The sequence below is a fragment of the Rhipicephalus microplus genome, chromosome 3 (genome assembly GCF_043290135.1).
Source record: "Rhipicephalus microplus isolate Deutch F79 chromosome 3, USDA_Rmic, whole genome shotgun sequence".
Taxonomy (NCBI): domain Eukaryota; kingdom Metazoa; phylum Arthropoda; class Arachnida; order Ixodida; family Ixodidae; genus Rhipicephalus; species Rhipicephalus microplus.
In genome coordinates this window covers 154,928,488-154,953,398 of record NC_134702.1, presented here as the reverse complement: position 1 = coordinate 154,953,398, position 24,911 = coordinate 154,928,488, and the positions used below count along the sequence as shown (strand labels likewise).

The following is a 24,911-nucleotide window of genomic DNA, read 5'->3' as shown; positions in this document are numbered from 1 at the left end:
CTTCCCTATTTACGTCATACGCGAGAACGCGCCACTCAAAGGTCACGGAGTGAATCAGTCTTTAACTCTGTCCAGTGCGGTGCACGATCCAGGCAAGAGCAAGAGAAAGCATGACCGAGTCTAATGTTGGACCGCACAAACACGTGAGAGCTGATTATTTTTATATAAAGAGATGTTGCGTAGTACCGGCTCTGTGACTCTCTGATAATATCGTTTTCCGCAGTTGACACTTCTTTTATGTCCGAAATGTTTTATTTCGCTGCGGTTTAGGATATTTAGTAGTGATGTAGATTTATTACTGGCAATGCACTTGAAGAACAGTATGCCCTGATGAGGTTACACAGTTATTCAGGTCTTGGTTAAATACTCTCTGTATCCCGGAAACCAGGAAAACTATCGAGTTATATCTAGCACTTTAGGCGCTGGATAAATATGTAGTTGTTTTATTTAGAACTCAAAGTCTACGCACCATAAGATGTCATGCCTCGTCAATTTGTTCTCGCCACAGCCGGACTCGGGCATTCATCACGGCGATGACAGCGCTTACGAGTTGAAGTGCCCGAGCAGCGTTAACAGGAGCTCCAACGCCACGGGTCCTGACGGAAGGCTGAGCTGGGCCATAGCCGTCACATGCTTTGTGATCAACTTCATCGCGTCCGGCTTTTACCGATGCACCGGATTGTTCTTCAGTTCCATCATGGAGACATTCGGTGCAAGCCGGGGCGACGCGTCCTTTCCGGTTTCTCTCTACGGGGCATTTTACTACGTGACTGGTAATGTGGCTTACCCATGTCTTTTCCACACTTTTCTAGCCGTACTTCCTCTTTCGTATGTTCTGCTTTTATACTAGTTACTTTTAATGCGAATGCATTTCTTAGTCAGGCTATGTCAGGCGCCCGTCAGGTTCCGTTTACCGCCCTCTCCCATCTATAACTGTGGGCGCGCGCACTTATCCTCGGCAGGTGGCTGTATGACATCATGATACCATACAGCCACCTGTCATATCCCGCTGATCTCTGTAATGGTATTTTTATTTATGTATGTATTTAAAATACTGCAGGCCAGTACTTGGGCTCAAGCAGGTTATACATGAAAATGCTTACGTTTTGTGTTATATATAGTGTGTGTTGTGGTGTACTACCATCCTAGTGCATTGTTTGCACTTGGCTCTTTCTTTTTCTTCCTGAACAGTATTTCACAAGTTGAGATTACGGGATCTGATTCTTTTTCATTTTTTGGTAAATAAGTAAGCGGACTCAGGTCACGCGCTCAAATGGCTAGCGAGCGCCTACCACCCGTAAACTTCTGACAGGCGGAGCTCCACAGGTAGTAAATGAGCATCTTAGAATGCGTAAATGGAGTCTTCATAATCAATTCCACCACAAATGACGCTTCTAAAGATAAAATCATTCGTGATATATGCATTTATACCGGCGCTATCTGTTACAGGCAATGCAAAAGAGGCAGCAACTACTGCGATAAAAGCATTGTTACTCTTTGAAATGCTGTACTAGACGATATTGAATGTACAAGTCATAGATATACGGCTTCAGCAACAATTTTGTTCTCACAAGCCGGCCAAACGCACTGGCATTATTGAGCGTTATGACCTTTTAGCTCTAACCGCTGTTAGCCGTAATTGTAGCTAGCTTAACCACGGTTAAGGCTGTCCGTTTGACAGGGTTGTACTGCCATCATTACCATCATCATTTCTCAATCACCGCGCCGCGCCTCTAGCGCAGCTGATGCTAGCTCGAGCGGCGCGAAGATTAGAACAAGCTAGCGGACTTGGCGGTTCGGACGTGGAAAGCCACGCGGCTCCGCTTCAGGCGTGGAATAAAGTGGCGAGAGACCAGACACGACCACGTTGGCCGCCGTCCCGTCTTCCTCTCACGCTAAATTGGTGACCCGGAGAACACGCCCTTCGCCGAGCGGCCCGCTGCCATGTTCCCGCAACTCTGCCCGCCAGGGCCGCCGTTCCAATCGACCTACCCCAAGGTATGGTTCATGCAGCTCGATGCCGTTCTTGCGCTGAATGGCATCACGGACCAGCCGCTGATGCATGCCATTCTTCGTGACGCCCTTCCGGTAGAGTTTCGTCATCTCTCTGCCACTTCAACCTCCAGCCAGCAGCCTTACGATGACCTCTGCTCTGCGGTGCTTGCCAGCTATGGCCTCACCTACCACCCGCTGCCGTTTACCTGCGACTTTCAGGTTTTCCCTGCGTCGCAGCGTGCTGGACCCTCCGGCCCGAAGCTCTCATCTGACCGCAACCTAACTTCCCCGACAACGTCTCCCTCCACCTTGGGTCCGGCCACTAGCGCAGTGAGTCTCGCACCCGGTCACAGATCCGACTAGGTTCTTGAAGTCGTTCCTGCTGCCGACAACCTTTCCACCGCGAAGTGCGTTTTTTCGAAGTCCTCGGCCGATGCTCCTTCTGGCATGCTTGCTACCTCCATGTTTTCCACGAAAGCGACGGCACGCGACACCGTGGCCCCACCAGACTCCATGACGACCACCTTGCCGCCCGCATCGGAGTCTGGCACAGGTGACCTTACGGCCGTTATTCACTTCCCGACCTCGAAGCTTTCGCCTTCAACAACGTCCGATAAACGAGACTTAACCTCTCGTCTGGCCACTAGCGACGCGTGTCCTGCGCCCGACTGCCCATCCGCCAAGGTTCTCGACATTTGGGCTGAATGCAACCAGTCAGCCACGAGGTTTGTGTTTTCATCGTCCTCGGCTGACGACGCTGCAGGCATGCTTACCACCGGCTCGTCTCGGCCGACCTCCATGGCTCACAACACGGCTGACACGTCAGGTTCTACGACGGCAACATCACCGAACGTCCTGGTGGCTACCACGACTATGGGCATTGTCACGCCCGCTATTCACCTCCCGGTTGCGGAACATTCACCCTCCCCGATGTCCGAAGGCGACTGTCGACCAGCCTCAATGCTCTGCACGTCCTGCCAGCAACGACCACCACCGTCCTCGCAGTTTCCCGCAGCTGAAGTTAAAGCCACAAGCCATCAACCAAGGCCAAGCTTCCAAGACGCTGCGACTATGACTGACGCGCTTGAGGACGACGTGCCCGGTCCGCTTTAGACAGGGCTCACCAGGCATACCACGCCTGCGGTGGAGCAATCTAGGGGGTGTTGGCTAGAGGCAGCCATCAATTATGCAGACCTGCACGCCAACCTTCGTACGCGGACTACCGGAGGTCATTACACGAGCGCAGGTGTCCCGTCCAATACTCCGGGCAAGCCCACGCTGACTGGGTTCCACCACCACCATTCCTCGGAGCCTTTGCCTCCGGACGGCAACAACCAGACGTGTGTCCACAATGCCAGCTCGTGTGTCACAACCGCGACGATGCTCATACCGCATACGTGTCTACCACCCGTCTCTCTACGTCGGCGACGACAACGTGCTTGGCGTCACACATTGCGGCAACTTTTGAGCCGCCCTGCTGCGCAGCCACGAGTTGCAGTCACAGCCCTGAAGACGGCGCAAGCGCCTACTCGGCCTATCCGACGCAATGTCCCACCACTAGTCGTGTATCCGACTACCCACCGCACACTTGGAGGTATTGTTAGGACACGATCCTGCGGGCGTCGGCACGTCTATCTATACCGGCACGTCAGACGCCGCTCGACTTTGAGGTCTGTGTTGCGTCGACCCCAACATCAAAACCCGCACTGCCGACCCTCTGCCGACGTTAGCAGCATGACCTCGCGACACACGGTCCACTCTCGGCCTGTCCGACCAGGTCACCGTGAGACCCGCTTGTCGGCTACCACAGCGACCCGGCACTTCCTTCTTCGTCCCTTGCGCTTCTCCCAGAGTCGCCCACCAGAGACACACTGCATACCGATGGCCCATAAACGTTGACAACCTGGACTTGCCAAATGAACACTTTATGGATTGTCGTTCATGTATATAGCATTTGTCGCTCTCTCTTTTTTTCATATGCCTTCAAATCGCGCAAAGCGCTAGGGGGGGGGAGCCCTGTAGTGCCACCATCACCATCATCATTTCTCAATTACCGCGCCGCGCCTCTAGCGCAGCTGATGCTAGCTCGAGCGGCGCGAAGATTAGAACAAGCTAGCGGACTTGGCGGTTCGGACGTGGAAAGCCACGCGGCTCCGCTTCAGGCGTGGAATAAAGTGGCGAGAGACCAGACACGACCACGTTGGCCGCCGTCCCGTCCTCCTCTCACGCTAAAGGGTTATTAGGCTCGCACGATGTCCTTTGACACCGTGGTTGTCGTAGCTTTCCGTCGGGCCGAAACACTGACTTCACATACACCTTACATGAAGCGCTCATAGCGCGAATATGAATTTCAAACAAATTGATTTTTTTTCAAATTCAAAATTTATTTCCACCTCGTACAATCTCACAGATGGAGGACAACGGAAAAAAGCTGCCGAGAGGTGGCTTCACTAGTCCATAGCCCAAAATAATTTATGGCATGTGGGCAACAGCAAAAAAAATCTGTTCACAAAACGAAAACATGAGAACATATGATTAGCGCAGAATAAAAGCAATATACAATAGCCAGCAAAAAAGCATACAAGAGTACAACGCCAGGATCAATAAAATTGGCTTTCTTATACAAACATAGATCTAAGTGCAGCTGAGGAGCAACAAAACAAATCAAAATAAATTGACTGAAGATGGTTTAGCAATGATGGTAATGAATTACATAAACACTCTACAAGGAGCTTGTATGAACGGCCGCGACGTTATGCACTATGGATAGGAAGCTTTTTTTTTTTTGTCAGATGCGGCTGGTGAGCGCAGCAGCGCAGTCGTGTTTGCGAGCGTTGACGTAGCTTGCAGGCGTGGTCGAGTGCGAGCGCGACGCAAATGTAACTCCAAGAAGTGTCGTGCACGATGTTAGCCTCACCGGAAGACTACAGCGCACCGCTGTGCCAGATATACCTCTGGCGGTACGAAGAAGAGACGACAATCAGCTCCAAGTGCACCCATTCGCGTTTCGTGTGGGCGGCTCTGTAAGTGACGTGGACTTGTGGCAGTGCGTCGACAGCTCCGATATTCGTCAATTTCTTGTTCCGAAGACGAGTTTGATTAGCCGGAAGCTGTCCAGAAAGGCCCTCGAGGGTCACAACATTGTGAAGAGTGGCCGAGTGCGGGAGCCGTGGGTGAAGAAACTCGCCGCCGACACCGTGGTCGTCGTCACTCAAGACGTGTTAAAACATTGGGGAGCGCTCTTCTCGTGCACGTGCGTCGTACTCCACGTAGAATTACGACGCAGTAGGAAGCGAGCAGGCTTCGCTATTACCGGCCTGCATGTGCAGTGCACGGCAAGGATCTCGCCATCACTCTTGCCCATGAACAAGACGTCGATGGCGGGCTTGTTAACACACTGGGAGTTTAACCTGAACAGAAGCAAACATTAGCATCTACGGCAAAATCAAGTAATTTAACACCTCTTACTTCAGTGACGATAATCACGGTATCAGCGGCGAACTTATTCGCCCACCGCTCCCACAACCAGCCACTTGTCACAAGGTTGTGGCCCTTGATTGCCTTTCGACTTCAACAGCTCTGGGGTAATCAAACTCGTCCTCGGAAGGAGAAATTTATGAATATAGGAGCTGTCGACGCGCGGGCACAAGTCCACATCACTTACACAGCCGCCCGCACCAAGCGTGAATGGGTGCACTCAAAGCTGATTGTCGTCTCCTCTTCGTACCGCCAGAGGAATATCTGGCACAGCGCTGCGGTGCAGTCTTCCGGTGAGGCTGACATCGTACACGACAATTCTTGGAGTTACATTTGCGTCGCGTTCACACTCGGTCATGCCTGCAAGCTACGTCAACGCTCGCAAACATGACTGCGCTGCTGCACTCGCCGGCTGCCTCGACAAAAAATGGCTGCCTACCCAGGGTGCATAACGTCGCCGCCGTTCATGCAAGCTTCCTATACTAGTATTCAAACGGGGTGTGACAACTTTCCAATACTATCTGTGTCTCGTTTTATAGTAGCGGTAATTTGTTTCCAAACGTGCTAGGGTGTCTAAATTATGTATGTTATGTCTTACCTCCTGAGACCCAACGATGAGAAATTTGTCTAATATAATGGGCATTGTAACATAGCACATAACAGCTTTCGAAGCACTTGCCTCCTCCCAGACACATTTTCTCGGCTTTTTGTGGGACCTGTGCTTCAATCTAGTGAATTCAGTTGAAGTCGGGTTGTTTCTCGCCTTTCAGGAGCACTCAAAATGGCATGAACGGCTTCACAGATGTCGCCTCAAATGTGTGGAGTTATATTCATTCCAGGACGTCCTAAAGCGTGTTTAAGCACTGATTTTTGTTCGTAAGAGATAGAAGCACACAAATAAATTCGTTTTTGACCAAAAAAGAAGATAGTGTTTGTGCACAAGTGACGCATTCGACAATGTTCATTATAAAGGGCATTGGTCTCACTGACAACTAAAGCGCGAAAGTATGCTCGTGCGATCTTTACGCTTTACGCAGAGTAATACGTTTACCGCTGCAGTTAACTCTTTGTTGCATTCAAAGTGCACCTATTTTTCTCTGTAGAGTGTATGAGTGATATCATTGCTAAGAAAATATTACCATTATTATTAGCGCTCTCGGTTTGAAAACAGCAAAGAAAAGTGTGGTTCTGTAGCGAGATGTCTCTATTTTCGACCACTGGCTTACTCCATGTTCCCCAACAAAGCTCTTTGATTTCCAATGTCCAATATACTTCACAACGTGCGGAGGCGAAGTAACATCAAATATTGAAAATTTACGTGACGCTTTTCAGCTGGTCACTCAGAAAAAGCCAGTTTTGAATTTCAAGTTGCAGAAAAATCCATGGGCTTAAGGATGGTGCACACCGGCGACTAGCAGTGGTCGCGCGACCATGTGCGACTGGTTACAAACAGTCGCGAATGGCCGCAAATGGTCGCAAAGCGACTGCTTTGGCTAGTTCTGACCGATTTTCAATCGCGTGACTGGAGTCGCAAAGCTGCTGGAACCAACCAGCGATGCTCAATTTTTGTTTTCTACTTGTTTTTTTTTCAATGCTGTGCGAGGACGGATGAAAACAATAAATACGGCGTGCTCGGTTCGCTCCGTTCACTCAGCTGGTGGTGATATTAGCTGATCGGCGCCGGTCTCCAGAGTTCTCGCTGATAACGAGATCCGGACGTGACTCTCCAGTTTTGCCACTTCCGGTCACTCGCATGCAGCCTCTGCCGGTGTGAACATCAGTCGCTTTTTAGTCGCCAGTTCGCGAATGGTCGCGCGACCACTGCAAGTCGCCGGTGTGCACCAGCCTTTACTCTGGCGTTCAGGAGGATAGACTGTACTCTGCGCGTACAACCGTCCGTTCGCCCATGCACCTGTCCCACGTTATTATTCTTCCACCGTGACCTGTCCGTTAGTCCGCGCCTCACTTTGTATATAAAGTGTGTCGGCGAACGCCAGTGCCAATTGAGACAGGGTCAGTGAGAACGGAACGCGATACGCGTGTCTCCTTTCTTGCATGATTCGACACGACAGGCACAGCAATTAAGCAAAGCCCGAGTGCTGCATCACGGTGCCAGAAGTTTTAAAGGCGATAGTATTTCTTGCGCTACTTTTACGCAAAAATTTTGGTCTGTCTGTCTGTCTGTCTGTCTGTTTGTCTGTCTGTCTGTCTGTCCGTCTGTCTGTCTGTCTGTCAAACAGCTCTGGCACTCGATCAAAGTTTAAGCACTTGCTGAACGACTACCCATATTGAACTGGTGGTGGCTGCGTTCATGCTTGTAAACATTGTAGGTCAAAAGGCAAATATTACGCATATTGAAGGTGCATCATCAATACGTAAGTATTAGGTGGTGTGTTCCCTTACTAGAAGATACACAGCTACTTACCTCTAAGGACTCTGGTGCTTGTTAAGCTGCATTGAAAATTAAACGCAATGCACAAAAAATCCCTCTGCCGACGATATGGTGCTGCCACCTGGCAGCACCATATCACACCATATAGTGTCATATGGTGCAGCACCATATAGTGGCCCAGGGTTCTGCACATGCTCATGTTTCCCAACGACAAAGCTAGATGGCGACCTTATCTCTCCTTTAAATTATCAATGCCAGCCAGATGTGGCCGATTCAACATATAGGAGGCGTGGTCTCAGGCAAGGAAAAAACATAAATACCCACTTGATGACTCTACCAGACATGTCCGAGGACTCATGTAGTACAGCTGGCACAAGACTTTCGACAATATTAGCAGTGAAGCACACAGATACGCGGCCAATATTTTTTTTATCCAGAGGCTATATCTGTAGAGTCCGACGCGAGGTGTGACCCACGTGACCTGGCGGCCACGTGGCACCACCTTACATAATCATTTGACGAACACTTTGTAATTGCTAAAATAGTTTCGCGCCATCATCAAAATTGACTTGGTGGATTGTCTGCCCATTATCATAAACTTTGCATTATCGTAACGCAGGAGGTTAAGTATTATCATTGAGGTGGCTGAGTGCCCGAGCCAAAGACGCCAGCATTATTTCTAAGGGGGCTCTGCAAGACATCTCCAATCAAACCTGGAATAGATTCACTAAAAAAGCTTATTGCTTCACAAATGCACTGTCGCAATTTTTTTACAATCCGTCGAGTACGAGCGGAGTTACAAATATTTGTCGCACGGTGAAATTTCATTCTCTCTTTACTCGTCCCGACGAAAGCCCTATATATATATATATATATATATATATATATATATATATATATATATATATATATATATATATATATATATATATATATATATATATATATATATATATATATATATATATTCAAGAAAGAAAAGTAAGAAAAGACTCCAGCGCACAGAATTCAACATCCGACATCTTTCGTGTCAGTGTGTAACGTTAGATCCTGAGCTGCGAAGGAGCACTTCCTTCAATGTTGAAACGGCAAGCTATTTATATCTACCACACACCGCTGGCGATGCCGATCTCAGGGGAACTATGGCATTTTCATCCTTACCAGTGATATGTCGTGATGAGTGCGCGCCGCCAGATTGTCGCGACGCGCGCTCATGCGTCGATCTCCCACGCATTGGGTGGAAGGAGAGGTAGACGTTGACGCGTGCGCACGCTTATCTCACGGTTGGGAAAATCAGATGTCTTGGGCTTTCACCGAAACGATTCTGTTGTAGTTACCGGGCGCACAAAGCTCACTACACTTGCTGCAATGTCTCCGTTTGCGAAAACAGCTCGCTTTTCTGACAAAGCGAAGTAACAATTGAGACACTTATTTCGCGTTCATCTGTACCTGTGAGTACCCTTCGCACGTCATTTGTGCGTGAGCAACGCGGGGCACGTTTTGATCTCCTCGCTATTCTTCATGTGACATCTGAATTCGTTGCTGTCGCATTCATTGTTTCGCCTTTCCGGAAAGGGTGTGACTTTTTTTAAAAAAAGAGGATAGCTTTTTGGGGGCACATCGACGCAAAAAATTTGGTTTGTCTATCGGTCGGTCGATTAGCATGTGTGTCACCCGAAAAGTTAAAGTATATCCACGTCCCCATCACCCATTAGTACACATCTGGTTTTGGCGCTCAGATTTTCGCATTTTGTCGTATAACAGAAAATATTGCTCGTATGTGAGGCCCAACCTCCACACGTCAATATCTGTAGCGTGTTTCATGCATACATACGCATACATAAGGCATACACATACATACGCATACATAAACGCATACATAAGTACTCTGAAGAATGTAGCATTTATTACGCTGCGCTGACAATGAAATTCTATGCACGAAAATGATTGATTGATATGTGGGGTTTAACGTCCCAAAACCACCATATGGTTATGAGAGACGCCGTAGTGGAGGGCTCCGGAAATTTCGACCACCTGAGATTATTTAGCGGGTACCCAAATCTGAGCACATGGGCCTACCAAAATGTCCGCATACTTCGGACATGCAGCCGCCGCAGCCGGGATTCGATCCCGCGGCATGCGGGTCAGCAGCCTAGTACCCTAGCCACTAAACCGCCGCAGCGGGGCTCTATGCACGAAAAGGCGTGTGTTTCCAATGTTTTGCTAAGACGATACGGTGGTGGTACCTACCCGTCACCTTGTATTCTACAAATTATTGCCTCCGAGATTGTGGGCCCACGCCGCGCACTTGCTATGGGAGGTCACTCTTTCGTTTTCCAAGATTACTGCCAGATTGTGCTCATGTCTCACGCAGTGCCTCCAGAATTACATTCACCAATTTTCTCGCATAGAACATCAAATAAACATTTTATTCACTCCTTTCAGACTCAAGACTTTCGTCTTTGACGATATTTTTAGTGAAACATGCAGATACTGGGCCATTTTTTTTTCTTTGAATGCGCAGCTTTTCAGTGTGATCGCGCGCGCCCGCGTGGACAAGTCGCATCAGAAGGACCATAAGCATCATAGTGCGCAAAAATATCGAGCTACCCTGCCAGCCTACCATCAAGCTACAGCCCAGTATTAAGACCATCAATTCACCTTGGTGTTTGATATAACATGCAGTGCACCTCAGTGTAGAATGAATTAAGAAAAAAAATCCGAGCAGTCATCACCTGTCCTGAAACAGCTGTATTTTCTTGTACTGCACGCGAAATACGCCGACTACGTGCATATTTACAGCGATGGCTCCACGAACATGCGAAGTTCCTTCAGAACAGTCGTTGTACCAGCGAGAGGTGTAACGGTCAGCTTTAAGACCAACCATCCAACAATTCTTCAATGGCTGCGGGACTCTCAGCTCTTCGTGGCGTACTTTGCGTTGTCCATCGCGAATAATCGCAGCAATGGTCAATTTTTAGTGATCCCAAAGCAGCTCTACAATCTCCGTTGTCAGCCCTGCGGTGTGGACCATACTAACACCTTGCATTCGAGATAAAACGCCTCATTCATACGTCGATTGAGAAGGGGCAACAAGTGACATTTCAATTGTTGCCAAGTCGCTGACGCGTGATCGGCAACTAATATTCCGATAACACTGCCCGGTCAGCTTTGCAAGGTGACAAGGAAGACGCCATGCCTCCTTCAAGGTCTCATGCTACTATCCATGCTTCAATGAATCGCAAAGAATATTTCGCACTCGACACTGCACCCATCAAAATGCCAAAACTATCGGCAACACCAACTAAACGCATCGCGCTGATATCACAGTGCCAACTGGACTCCGTCGAAGATAGGCCACTCTGCTATGCTGCTTATAGCTCTAGGTGTGGCTTTCTCAAAGTCATATTTGTTTGGCATAGGAATGGCCGACAACGCTCTTTGCAACGCACGCTGTAAGCAGGATACCTTGCAGCGTACCTTCTGCGAATGTCCTCGCTACGCTGTGCGGAGACTATTCCTCTCATTCGCGCTCGCTCGCCTTGACAACAGTATGATGACACTGGAAACTATTCTCAAATGTCATCCCGAAAGGTCAACGAGAATTCAATCCCAAACAAGGCATTGCTAAATTCCTGAAACAACAGATTTGAACCAGCGGCTCTAGACTGTGATGCTGTATACCGCCCAAGACACCCGCTCTTCTCTGCGACGTTATCTGTGTGCTTGTATGTTCCCCCTCTCTTTCTTTATTCTTCTTTCAATCTCCCCAATCCGCCCCTTCCCCCTGTGCAGCTAGGGTAGCCGCAGCACACCAGTTATGCCAAATTGGTTAACATCCGTACTTCCCTCTCTCTCGTCTTCCTTCCTTTCTTGCTTCCAATTCACTCATCTTCCTGCCTTCCTTCATCGACTACACACTGCCGTGTCCGCTTGCGCAGTCGCAAACGTAGAAAAGGAAGTGAATTCAGTTTATCGCGCACGACTGTTATGCGAAACAAAGCAGACCGGGCATGCGACTGCATGCCAAGACAAAGCGAGCTACGTGAAAACTTACAACAAAAAGTATACCTTTTGTAAATTGAACAGCCGATAGCTCATTTGATCCCGACGTCATGAGCAAACAGACAGCGTCACGAATTTTGCGGCAAACACGGGAGACGCCGGGAAAGAACAACGCGCCCGTTCTTTGTATTTCCAGAGAGTGTTTACGGGGCCTGTTAAGGTGCCTTGCTGAAAAAAATGGCAGCATATCCACGGAGTCAGTGAAGGATAGTGGGGCGAAGCATCCGTCCGTCCATTCGTCCTTGCTTCCGTCCATCCATGCGTGCGTCTGTGTGGCCGCCCGTGCGTCCATCCGCCCGTCCGTCCGTGCGTCTGTTCATGCGTCCGCACGTTCATATGTGCGTCCGCCCATGCGTCCATCAGTCCGTGCAGCCATCCATGCGTCCATCCATGCATCTGTCTGTATGTCCGTTCATCCACCTATTCAACACTGCAAGTACCACCATCTCGCATCTTTTCATCATATATTCCTAATATAGAAGCACCGCCATCCAGCGGACATTCCAAGGACTGAACGAGAGGAGGCACACGCACACTTTCTTACGGCTTGCGCTTCGTGTCTACTTCCCACCTTTAACCACCTCGAGTTCATGGTATATACTAGTTCACTGGCACTGCAGCCCAACGCTCGCTAAACCTCTCTATAACCTAGGAGGTTACGCCAAGCGAGTATAACGTGGCAACCCGTCTTGTCTTCTGTGCGTTGTTGAACATTAAAAAATTCTCAGCGTGCGCGTTAACTAAAAGCCGGATTCTCTTGTCTCTCATTCCCCCTTAGCAGCCATTGGAATGTACATTGAGCACTATCTTTTATTGTTTATCAACTCACAGAAGAAATTTCTCACCGGCACCACCTTGAAGGGCAAAATGTTATACTTGTTACACACTAATCCAACGGCTACGAGGGACGAACAGGTGCCTCTGTGAGGAGCTTCGCCCCTAAAACTCGGATATATATCAAGGATGCTGATTGTGCTACAGCATATTCCGGTGAGTCAGCACAAGAGCGAGAGAAGAAAGTCGCAGAAATCCCGCGTGCCTCATATTAGCCACAACGCAAAGCGCGTTGGCAAGTGAGTCAGGGTAAATGTTTCTTCCTCCACCGAAAAGCTTTTGAAAGTATGCCGTCAGGTGAATTCTGACGCAACACCCTGGAAAGTGCACCAACAAGCATAAATATAGGTTCGTGTCAAGAATACGTCGTCTATGCATACCGGTATATTCACATTGTGAATACGTAAGTACGACGAGAAGCTGCCTTATTGAATGGAATGGAATGGAAAAACTTTATTTCGGTCCTGCAGGACGCGCTTAGCGCGTAGCGGGCGTCTCCCACGTAGGGACCGACAGGGAGTACCTGGCGGCCGCTTCGTGGGCCTGCTGGACGGCCCATCGAACGTCTTAAGAAATTAACCCAGGTTCAATTTACACAGGGCTACCGGTGGTCATTTAGGAGTTCATTGTCCGAATTTCACGTGCCAGCCTCTTTGGGGTAACACACGTGTGCTCCGGAGAAAGAAAAAAATTGCCCGCAGCTTCCCTCGGGGGAACACTGAGGAGGATGCGGAGCATATAATTGGTTAACGGGGTGTTAAAGTGCGACTTACTTGGGTCGATGGCTAAATTGGTTAACGTGGTTGTGAAATGGGGTGTTAGATTGCGACTTACTTGGGTCGATGGCTAAATTGGTTAACGTGGTTGTAGGAGGGGGTGTTAAATGAGTGAACACGTACACACGTATGCGAAAGGGCGGCGCTGGTCGAAGGGACGTCGATCATTGTGTTTGTGGATTCGTTGGAATTCATTTCACCGCGACCTTGGACGTCGACGCGCCGTACAAACCAACCGACGAGCGGCAACTGAGCGAGCGAGCGCCGACCTTGAGTATATATACAGCGCGACGGCGCATGCACTGTCAGCTGTCGAATGTTCGAGAAGGGGGAGAAGCGCAACAGCGCATGCGCGCACGTCAGCTGCCGATGTTCTCGAAGCGCGACGGCGCATGCGCGCGCGTCAGCTGCCGATGTTCTCGAAGCGTGACGGCGCATGCGCGCTACCTTATACAGCTAGGGAATGTTCGTGAAAAGGAGAAGCGCACGCGGTGTGTAGAGGAGGAAGGGTGCACAGATGGTGGAGGAGTGAAGCGCGCGCGGTGTGTAGAGGAGGAAGGGATGCACAGATGGCGGAAGAAGGAGGAGGAAGCTTGCGGACGGCGCCGCACTACAAGCCTCGAGTATTAGATGATCCGCATCTAAAAGGAGGAGGAAGCTTGCGGACGGCGCCGCACTACAAGCCTCGAGTATTAGATGCTCCGCATCTAAAATATGACAGCGCGCGAATAATGGAAGCCCAGGAAATCTTGCAGGTGATATGAAGTGCATCAGTATAGCTTCATTTGTTCTTTCGAGCAAGTAAAGCATATGTGTATTGGAAAACATGTGATATCGATGATGGGATGTTGTTTCCCTAACAGCTTTTAAATGCGAAACATTTCTTAATGAACTTCGGCGACTTTGATTGTATCTATCTATCTATCTATCTGTCTATCTATCTATCTATCAATCTATCTATCTATCTATCTATCTATCTATCTATCTATCTATCTATCTAGCCACCTTCGTCTGGGTGTTCTAGAAAACACATCCTTAACTTCGGATAGACCGATATTAGTGTGACTTCTTGTCCGTGTTTATTTTGCACTGCTTTTAATTATGAATACGTATACCAAGTGGCTTGCATTTACTCTCTTTCAAGTTGCAAAGAATGTGTGTTGTGGTACGAGTGTGATTCAAATCCAAGAATTCTGCGTGGCAATCAAGTATTCTACCACAGAGCCACACCAGGCTTCAGATGTCGTTTGGAAAAAGACGCAATTCAGGTGTTAACTTGGTGAATAAGATAAGATGAATTAAAAAAAATAAAAATGGAAGGCAGGGAGGTTAACCGAAAGGCAATGTCTGATATGTTACCCTGCATAGGAATCGAAGAATAGGCGAAAATTCAGTATACTGGTTGCACTACTGCTCATCTAGTTATATACGCATTGCATGTGTACTCCAATGATACAGGCGTCACGTCAGGTTAGCGTTGAATAGTTAACCGCGAGCCACTGAAGTTGATATATACGTAGTCCTATCTAGGGTTATCATCCTCGCAAGCACAAGCGCTATACATCTCAGCTTACCTCTTGTGGCGTTGGAAATATATACCAACTTTGCTCTTTGCATCGTTACGCAAAGGCAACTGTACAAAACTAGTTACGTAGTACTTATGGGACTGTTCAACGTACACGTCTGTGCATATAACATTCGTATGCCTGTTTAGTGTCACTTTGTCACGCTTTGCTCGACAAAATAAATTGCATCTCCGTCGTCTTTCCTAGGTATGATTCGCGTGACATCTATTGCCATGGTACGTTGGATCTGCTAAGTTTTTTGTGCAGCTCGTCGGCTCTGGTTTTTTTTTCCTCGCTTATCCTGTGAACAGCGCACTGTAGTGGCAAGAAAATGACAGCCACTTGAAAGTTCAGTGCTCTACGTGTCTCCTCTTTGCTCGTCCTCGTCCTCGTCCTATGCAACGTGAAAGACTAAAATTAAAGCGTTGTAGAGCTGCATTTACCAAACGACTTATAACGGCGCTATCAGCTACGCAAGAACGAAGTGTTTGTATTTTCATGACTTTTTAATGTACGTGGCATCATAGCTAATGCAAATACATTACTTTTGTTCTGACAGCTGCGTCAATTTTTTGTGCTTTTAAAAATGAAGGGACTCGGTGCTGCTTATACATAAAGTTTCAGAGCCCTTTCAAGCATTCATGCGGTGACCTTTCACCTTTTATTTTCATTTACAGAGCCCTAGAATCAGCACGAATCGAACCGTATTGGCTGTTTTTACTTCCAGTGGACTGATATTTAATTATAGCTGACAATATTAAGGCTGACATTTATTTATATCTTAGCAAGCTGCGATTTTAAGATATGTATGTCATTGCCCTTTTTGCTGCAGGTCAGGCGAGGTGCACCCTGTTGCTGTGTTAAAATTTGTGCAAACTAGTGAGCGACTCTTGATTTATTTTATTTTATTTTTCAATGACGTGCGCGGTGGAATATATGTCACAAAGCGGTTCATGCTGTTCTACTAGTATAAATAATTAGCTCTTTACGCAAATCATTTCTGCAAGTTTCATTTCAGTTTACTGCGTGTTGCTGGGCAAAGGGTCCGTAATAAAGACTCCGTCACAAATACCACGTTTATAAAAGTTTCCCATTGGTTGCACTCCTGAAGTAATGGCAGAGAAATGGCTGCATTTTCGTAGTCGTGATGTTTGCAGCATATATTGAAAAGGGCTAAAGCTGGATTATTTGTGCACTCCGCGAGACACACGACAGAACCCACCATTTTACTTGAATACATTATGCCATGATGGCCGATTATGGTAATGTTTCGTGGAGAAATTTTCAGCAGGCGCTGTAAAATCGTCATGCTATAATACCATCATCCTGTCACTTCGTATTAGTTGATTATTTCTTCCCAGTACTTGAATTAGCGGCATGTGCTCGGAAGCTTTATCAAAGGTTTGGGGTGATGATTATTTGAATAGTTTATAACCTATTGAAATGTCATAATATTAGCGCCGGTTCATAGCTTACGTGACTGCAGTCTAACACATTTTTATTAGAGCGGGGAGAGGATGTAAAAGCTGCCGCATGTTTAAAAAAGTACACTAGAGGTTGGCAACGGCCTCGTCTATCAAGTTGTGAGAAGGCTTATGAATCTAGACCACGTGGTAGCGTGTGATCAGAATGTTAAGAATATCTTACTAAGGATCTGAATAGGTCCTAGGCTCAACCTTATGAACTCTCAATTTTCTCACGCTTATGGAAACTATCCGTTTACAATTTATGCACTCAATGACTGGTGCATTATGCGAAAACATGAAGAGTGCTGAATAAACTTGCTAGCTTGCTTAATACGCTTCGTCGGGTAAATTAAATAAAAATGTTACTCGCAATGTTAACGAAAAAAGTTACGCCATCTCCCGCTAAAAGTAACTGTGTGTAGATGCGAAGCCGCGGGCGCTAACGCTTACACTGGCGGCGACGTTAACGCTGGCGCTCATCGCGGCGTTGCGCCGGAGATAAACCTGGGGAAGCGCAAAGCACGCAGTGATGGACCGGTGTTTCCTACTGGAACATGCCGATCGCTGCTAGAGGAAAACGACAGGCCGCAGACTCTGATTGAGCATAGAGACCCGCCGTCCTCTTTAAGCTCACGTGCACGCTACAAATTTTTATTGTTCAACAACGCAGAGAAGAAATTTCCGATGGGCACTACCTTGGAGGTCAAGATTTAGTGCCTATATATGTAAGAGCTGGCCAGTGAACGGTTGTGCAGCGTGCGCAGTTGGTTTTTCCAATCAAGAAGCTGGCTAGGAGACGCTGCTTGCTTCGGCGTTGCGAGGCGAGGTGAGAGAGAAGGGAGGGGACGCGCATGCTCAGTGGAGGTGTAAACGCCACGGGGAGGAATGCCTAGAGAAGAAAGAGGGCAGGAACGAGCGTAGGTTAGGAGACGCTGCCTGCGTTGGCGTTGCGAGGCGAGAGAAGACAAGCGTAGGAGAGGAGAGATAAAAGGAGCGGCTGCGTAGTAAGGGTGGTTGGTCACGCCGCACACAGGATTGAGCTTGACCCTAAGCTGTTTCGCCTAGCACTTGGGTGCGTAAACTACAGTGATAAAAAGCAGCATAGATCACACGGACAATTTAATTTAGTAATTAAATTATTTTCCGCGGTTTACCATATCTCAACTCCCCAGAGGGTTACGAGTCAAAGATGACAATTTCATCGTACATTCTTGTCCGACTGGGTATTTTCGTAAGCGAGATGTTAAGCAGAATACCAAGCTCGTCGTGAGTTGTTACAGAGCTCATATGATCTCGAGTTCTAAAGAAATTTCCAATTATGCTCATTGCAATATGCGACCGTCAGCACGCACCGTAGCATACGCGGACCACTACGTACCAGATAAAAAACGAAAGGTGTTCCACGACATTTACTCTTTCACTTCCATCTTTGTTTAGGTCTTATAGCTGGAGCACTAATTCAAAGCATTGGAGTACAATGTACCATCATCCTTGGTGGAATTATGATGTCCATCGGATTCAGCGTGTCATTCTTTGCGACGTCTACGCTGTTCTTAGTGCTTACGGTGGGAGTAATCACAGGTGAGTGTCCAAAATATCTTGCACAGCTCAAAATGTTGATAGGATGAAGAAACAGCAGCTAACTGTGCATGAAGCTGCATTATCCTATATAGGGATCACCAGAATTAAAAATATTTTTACAGTCTTGTTATTCTAGTTTTGAACTTGCCCATCTGTTTCGGCTCGGGTGCCTAATAAACAAGTCGTCTTTCTTGAAAATATATCGGAAGAATTTATGTAACGCCGAATGCTGAGCAATCACAGGTACAGCTGGATGGGCCCTATCTAAAATATATGAAACCACATTTACATCGGCACATCGAAAAGCTGTCTCAGATATTAGTAGGAGACATGTACGCAATGTTCGAATGGTGAGGAGCATTTATACAAGGCTTCTAAGAAAGGCAGATGAGAAACTGTTTACAAGGAATTATCAATTACATTCGATGTGGCTTCGAAGATGCGTGCCACTAACCTCTTCATTTTCATGGTGTCTTTTGTAATCCTAGTCACTGAACACTGTCACGGGTCCCGTTAATTCGGGAGGCAATCGCCGGGCTAATTCCAAGGGCCGAAGTATCGGCCCCCCGAACCGCACCACGAAAGCGTGGACAATTTAGAATTGGCCCTATATGGTGCGCCAGCGGACGGCGGCTGTGGTCCAAAGAACAAGTCAGAGCCGAGAGTTGATAAACAAAACAAAATTATATTCTCAGTTATGGCAGATCAAAACGATACACAAGTATGCACACTCGACAATAGTTGAATACAATGTGTCACCAATCAAACAATGTACTACACAGTACAATCAACCACGCTCGAAACAACGGACACAGACAACAATACGCACTACAATGCAGTCGCATGCATCGAACAACCAAGACACTTAAAGACTAAAGAGTTAGAAAACTTATTCAATCCAAAGTTCTTGAAACAAAAGTCTGAATTATACTCTTCCGAGAATCACTCACTCAAAGTCCAGCGTTGTTGTCGTTCCACTGCCCCCGAAGTTTCTCCCAGGAAACCTCGCGTCTTCAATTGGCCACTCTCCAGGCTCCAAACTTCTTCGCTGGAAACACGTCGGCTTCACACACGCAGCTGTTGCCACGCGTCTTCGCTCGATAGCGGTAGACACACACTCTTGCCTGTAGCTTGAGTCTTCACCCCTCAGGTGGAAATCCTCTTCTTCTCCTCCTTTGTCACGGAAGACAAAAGGCTTCGCCCACAAGGCGGAACACCCTACGCACTCTGGCGCATACTTTCTTCTTCTCCTGCTTTGTCACTACGGACAAAGCCTTCACCGACAGACGCGGCGGAATACCCCACGCGCACTGGCGCTAACTTCCTTCTTCTCCTGATCTCCCATCTCGGCTGCTCGATTAAATACCTTCCGCGCGAGATTCCAGAAAGTTGTCATCATTTCGTCGGCGCGATACGCAGCGAAGGCTGGGGGAAAGGGCGAGACGATACGGGGGCCGTTCGCGACGGATGACTCAACCCGGCATCACCACGCTTCTTTCCATCGAGAAAGTTCCAGGGCTTGCTCGGCCGCCGACGCGAGGAGGTTCGTCGGCGAACCCACGCTTCCGAGGGCAGAGGCACGCGCCCGGAGAGTCTCTGGATATTTGTTTTCTTTTTTTTATCGTTGACCTCGCAGCGTCACTCTGGTGCTTCGTTGCGAAAATTTGGCGGCGCGCCCTTTTTGAGCGCTCGTTTTGTGACACTGCCCCCCACTTTAAGAATAACAGTCCCCACACTCTCAAAGGCTGTAACATAGTCCGTCGCTCGTGACACATCACATTCACAATAGATCGCTCAATACAATGGTACCTTGTAATTCAATCTCCCAGCACATGAAATATATCCACAGGTACATGAGTACAATACTCCATCACATACTTCAAGCAATACAAATGTACAAAGGTCTGTCTTTACAACAATACATCACATCACCATAACAAACATTTTGACTCGCTCGACATACAGTTGTGACACAGGATAACAAGAACATTAACAGAACATATAGCTCTGTCAAACACATTTCGATTCGACATCAACACCTATCCCGAGTACTTCGAGCTGCGCTTGCGTCCTTTCTTGCGATGCTCGCTCGATCTCTTTTTGTTTTTCCTCGTTTTGTTCCGGCGAGCCTTTTCCACCGATGGTATCTGAGGCGACGTCTCAGCCATCGTTGTCACTTCCGACACTGTTAACGGGTGATAACGTTCAACCGATCCTGTTCGGTTATTCACCCGCTTGTTCATGTCACGACATTGGGCCTGGCTGGCTGACTCCGTCATCTTTACATTGTCGGTCAGTTGAGGTCGAGCCGACGTAAGTCCAGCTGCCCAGCACGTAAACTCATTCAATACGATCGTCTTTTCATTAACTCTCTCTTGCACCGCGGCTTCACCTTAGGCTCGAGTGAGATCCGTTACGGGATTTTTCTCCGCTGTATCTCTCGGTCCCTGTGTCGGCGGGGACTCCATCTTCGGGTCTTCTCCCAAACATTCTGGACCATTCGGCCCTCGCGCCCCGTCGATGTTACCGATGACGAGGTCGTACAGGGGGTTCGTCATGCATAGAGCAGTAACCTTCCCGCTGAAGTACGGGGTTTCAACCTCAATCTCTGCTTCGGGAAGCATCCGAACCGTACTGTCACTTAGACAAACCGGTTTTGTTTTGCCTGTCAACTCACTTTCCCGTACCAAATTTCTCCGCACGAAAACAGTGGAGCTACCGGTATCTCTTAACACCGTAACCTTCTTGCCCGCAACTTTTCCAGGCAGCGTTGGCATTCCCTTCGTAACACCGGTTGGCTGTTTTGTCATTACAGCACCCACAATAGGGATTTTCTCCCCAGTTTTCAACTCTACGAATCCATCGCTGACGTCATCAACGGTTTTTGGTGCCACTTGCGCACAGGATACCTGGTGAGTTTGACTCGCTCCGTTACGACATGCGTCTGCCTTGTGCCCAGTCTGACCAAACTTGAAATATTTTACAATCGTAGGGTTCGTGAAGTTAGTTCGACAGTTGTTGGCGCGATTACCCACTCGGTTACACAGAAAACATCGCGGCACACTCTCCGGTGCTCGCTTCTTTTGTTCGGGTGCCGAATTTTTCGAGTCTTCGGGACACTTTTTCTTGACTCTGGCCAAATTTGTGCCACTTGCGCTTCCAAGAATTGATCCGCTAATGCAAGCATGTCTTCAAGTGACTTAGCTTTCCTCTCTTTCAAGTACAGCGACAGGCTTGGGTGGCAACTAGTGAGAAATTGTTCTCTAATTAGGAGCTCTCTAAGTTCATCGTACTCCTGCGCTGTCCCTGAAAGTTCAATCCATCTGTCGAAATAATGGCAAAGTCGGGCGGCATACTGCGTAGCCATCTCACCATCAGCTGGCTTTCCTGTCCGAAACCTGTCCCGGAATCCTTCCACGGTAAATCTAAATCGCTTCAGCAAAGCAGCTTTCACCTTTGCATAGTTGGCTGCATCGGTCGGCGTCAGCCTGCCGTACACACTGAGCGTTTCACCCCTCAAGCAAGTACTCAAAGCAGTTGCCCATTGATGTTTCGGCCAATTCTGGCTCCTTGCAATCGTCTCAAATTGGTGAAGGTACGCGTCAAGGTCGTCCTTCCTTTCATCAAACGCTACGAGCAGCTTGCTTGGGTTCAAGCGGAAGCCGTGGTCCTCCCGTTCGCTGCTTTCAACTCTAGCTTCAACCGGAGTTTCACTTCGCTGTTGCAAACGGAGCCGCTCGAGTTCAATCTCGTGCTGTGACTGCCGTTCCCTTTCCTCTCTTTCTTTTTTCGCCCTCTCGGCTGCCAGACTTTCTCTCTCCAGCTCCAACTTCAATAGCTGCTCTCTTTCTTCTTTCGCTCTCACAGCTGCCAACCTCTCTCTCTCCAACTCAGCTGCTTGTTCTTCCTTGGCTCTCTCAGCTGCCAACCTCTCTCTCTCCAACTCAGCTGCTTTTTCTTCCTTGGCTCTCTCAGCTGCCAACCTCTCTCTCCACCGCCTCTTTCTCCTTCTGGCTTACCCACTTCCATAGTTCAGCGCCAGAAAGACCCATCTTCTCACCAAAAGCGACTAGCTTTTCGAGATCCATTGTGTCTCGCAAATAAAACCTTGCCGCATGCAAAAAGTATCTGCCTAAATCAGTCTATCGGAACACTCCCCTGCACTCGTTAACGAGAACACTGAGCAACACACAAAATCGTTCCGTTAGCACTATCAACAACTCGAGGCTCTTTCTCACTACTTTGGACACACTGTGCACCAAAAGGTCCTAGTCGCGGAAGCCAGAATAATTGCCACGGGTCCCGTTAATTCGGGAGGCGATAGCCGGGCTGATTCCAAGGGCCGAAGTATCGGCCCCCCGAACCGCACCACGAAAGCGTGGACAATTTAGAATTGGTCCTATTTGGTGCGCCAGCGGACACCAGCTGTGGTCCAAAGAACAAGTCAGAGCCGAGAGTTCATAAACAAAACAAAATTATCTTCTCAGTTATGGCAGATCAAAACGATACACAAGTATGCACACTCGACAATAGTTGAATACAATGTGTCACCAATCAAACAATGTACTACACAGTACAATCAGCCACGCTCGAAACAACGGACACAGACAACAATACGCACTACAATGCAGTTGCATGCATCGAACAACCAAGACACTTATAGACTAAAGAGTTAGAAAACTTATTCAGTCCAAAGTTCTTGGAACAAAAGTCTGAATTATACTCTTCCGAGAATCACTCACTCAAAGTCCAGCGTTGTTGTCGTTCCGCTGCCCCCGAAATTTCTCTTCCAGGAAACCTCTCGTCTTCAATTGGCCACTCTCCAGGCTCCAACCTTCTTCGCCGGAAACACGTCGGCTTCACACACGCAGCTGTTGCCACGCGTCTTCGCTCGATAGTGGTAGACACACACTCTTGCCTGTAGCTCGAGCCTTCACCCCTCAGGTGGAAATCCTCTTCTTCTACTCCTTTGTCACGGAAGACAAAAGGCTTCGCTCACAAGGCGGAACACCCTACGCGCTCTGGCGCATACCTTCTTCTTCTCCTGCTTTGTCACTTAGGACAAAACCTTCACCGACAGATGCGGCGGGATACCCTACGCACACCGGCGTAACTTCCTTCTTCTCCTGATCTCCCATCTCGGCTGCTCGATTAAATACCTTCCGCGCGAGATTCCAGAAAGTTCTCATCATTTCGTCGGCGTGATACGCAGCGAAGGCTGGGGGAAAGGACGAGACGATACGGGGGCCGTTCGCGACGGATGACTCAACCCGGCATCACCACGCCCCTTTTCATCGAGAAAATTCCAGAGCTTGCTCGGCCGCCGACGCGAGGAGGTTCGTGGGCGAACCCACGCTTCCGAGGGGAGAGGCGCGCGCCCGGGAGGTCTTTGGATGTTTTTTTTTTTTATTGTTGACCGCGTGGCGTCACTCTGTCGCTTCGTTGCGAGAATTTGGCGGCGTGCCCTTTTTGAGCGCTCGTTTTGTGACAACACAAAAAATTATTATTCTTACTTTAGAGTTGGCGTTACTGGTAGAAAATTCTGATATTTAAGCGCATCGTACACGCACACAGATGCCAATCAATTACCTCTATCTCTGTGCTTGTATACAAGCACAGAGATAGTTCTATATTCAAAGAGATTTCTCTATTCTACCAGAAACGCTCTATAGAGCGTTTCTGGTAGAATAAAGAACTTTCACTGAACGATTATTTCAGAATAGTATACTCAAGGAAAATCCCCGGCGGTTTAAGTATGCATTTCTGGGAACATCTTTCAGTTTAACAAATTTCTGAATAGTGAATACTTAATCGAACGAAGTTGATCTGTGCACCAAGCCTTAATTTTATGATCAATTTAATGAACCTAGCAGTAAATATTTCAATGAGCGCTTGGCGAAAGGTAACACATGCACTTCAGTACCAGCCAGGAACTATCATTGTTTCTGGTGCTCATCCGAGACCAAAAGAGCAAGAGTACGAGAAGTTCTAATGGCTGAGGCACGTAAAATCCTGCATCTTAAGCCGAGGTTACAGGATATATTAGAAAATTTTGAGATAGCGTGATACAGAAGCTGAGCTTTGCCAGGGTAGCCAGATGCAGTGTGAACAAACGTACTCGCTCTGGACCACCTCTTTATTCTAGTTCAAATGAAGATTACAGAATTATTTTCGATACAAATGGTATTTCACTCTTTTGACTTGATATTCGTTAGCTTAATTGCTGTTCTGTGTTCTAGAGAATATTCAGTTTATTGAACACTCAGTTTAAGGAACTATTTCCTTAAGTCTCTTGGAATTCACTCATTTAAGTGTTCGCTGTCATTGTTGATTCCCCTCCAATTAAACGATCAGATGCGCTGTGCCACCACTTTTTCATTCGGTACATGCTAAAGGAGCCGGCCATGGCATTGTTGTCAGCTGCGGCATCGTCGCCGTGACCCGCTACTTCGACAAGCGTCGTGGCATCGCCCTGGGCTTGAACCTGGCCGGCCCGCCTATGACGTCACTGGTGGTACCGAAGCTGCTTGAGTTGCTGCTGAGCGAGTACGGACTTCGTGGCACCCTTCTTCTGCTAGGCGGTTGCCTCGCCAACGTGCCCGTCTTGGGAATCTTATTACGAGACCCTCCTTGGGAGAACAGCTTCGGGGACACCACTGCTGAACTGAAGGAGCACTCTTCCATTCAGGTGAACTACAATTCCTGTACTTACCCATCACGGTTTCATTGCGACAACAATTATATGGACAGCCTCGGCTGA

At 48.0% G+C, this 24,911-nt stretch overlaps 1 protein-coding gene across 1 annotated transcript; it reads left to right on the top strand.

Moving 5' to 3' along the window:
• The first annotated feature begins 475 nt into the window (after positions 1-475).
• Positions 476-24,911, top strand: LOC142803017 (monocarboxylate transporter 4-like). The gene is made up of 3 exons (XM_075888117.1): positions 476-773; positions 18,008-18,151; positions 24,547-24,911. Exons 1-3 carry the CDS (start codon positions 476-478, stop codon positions 24,909-24,911), a joined length of 807 nt encoding a protein of 268 aa, XP_075744232.1.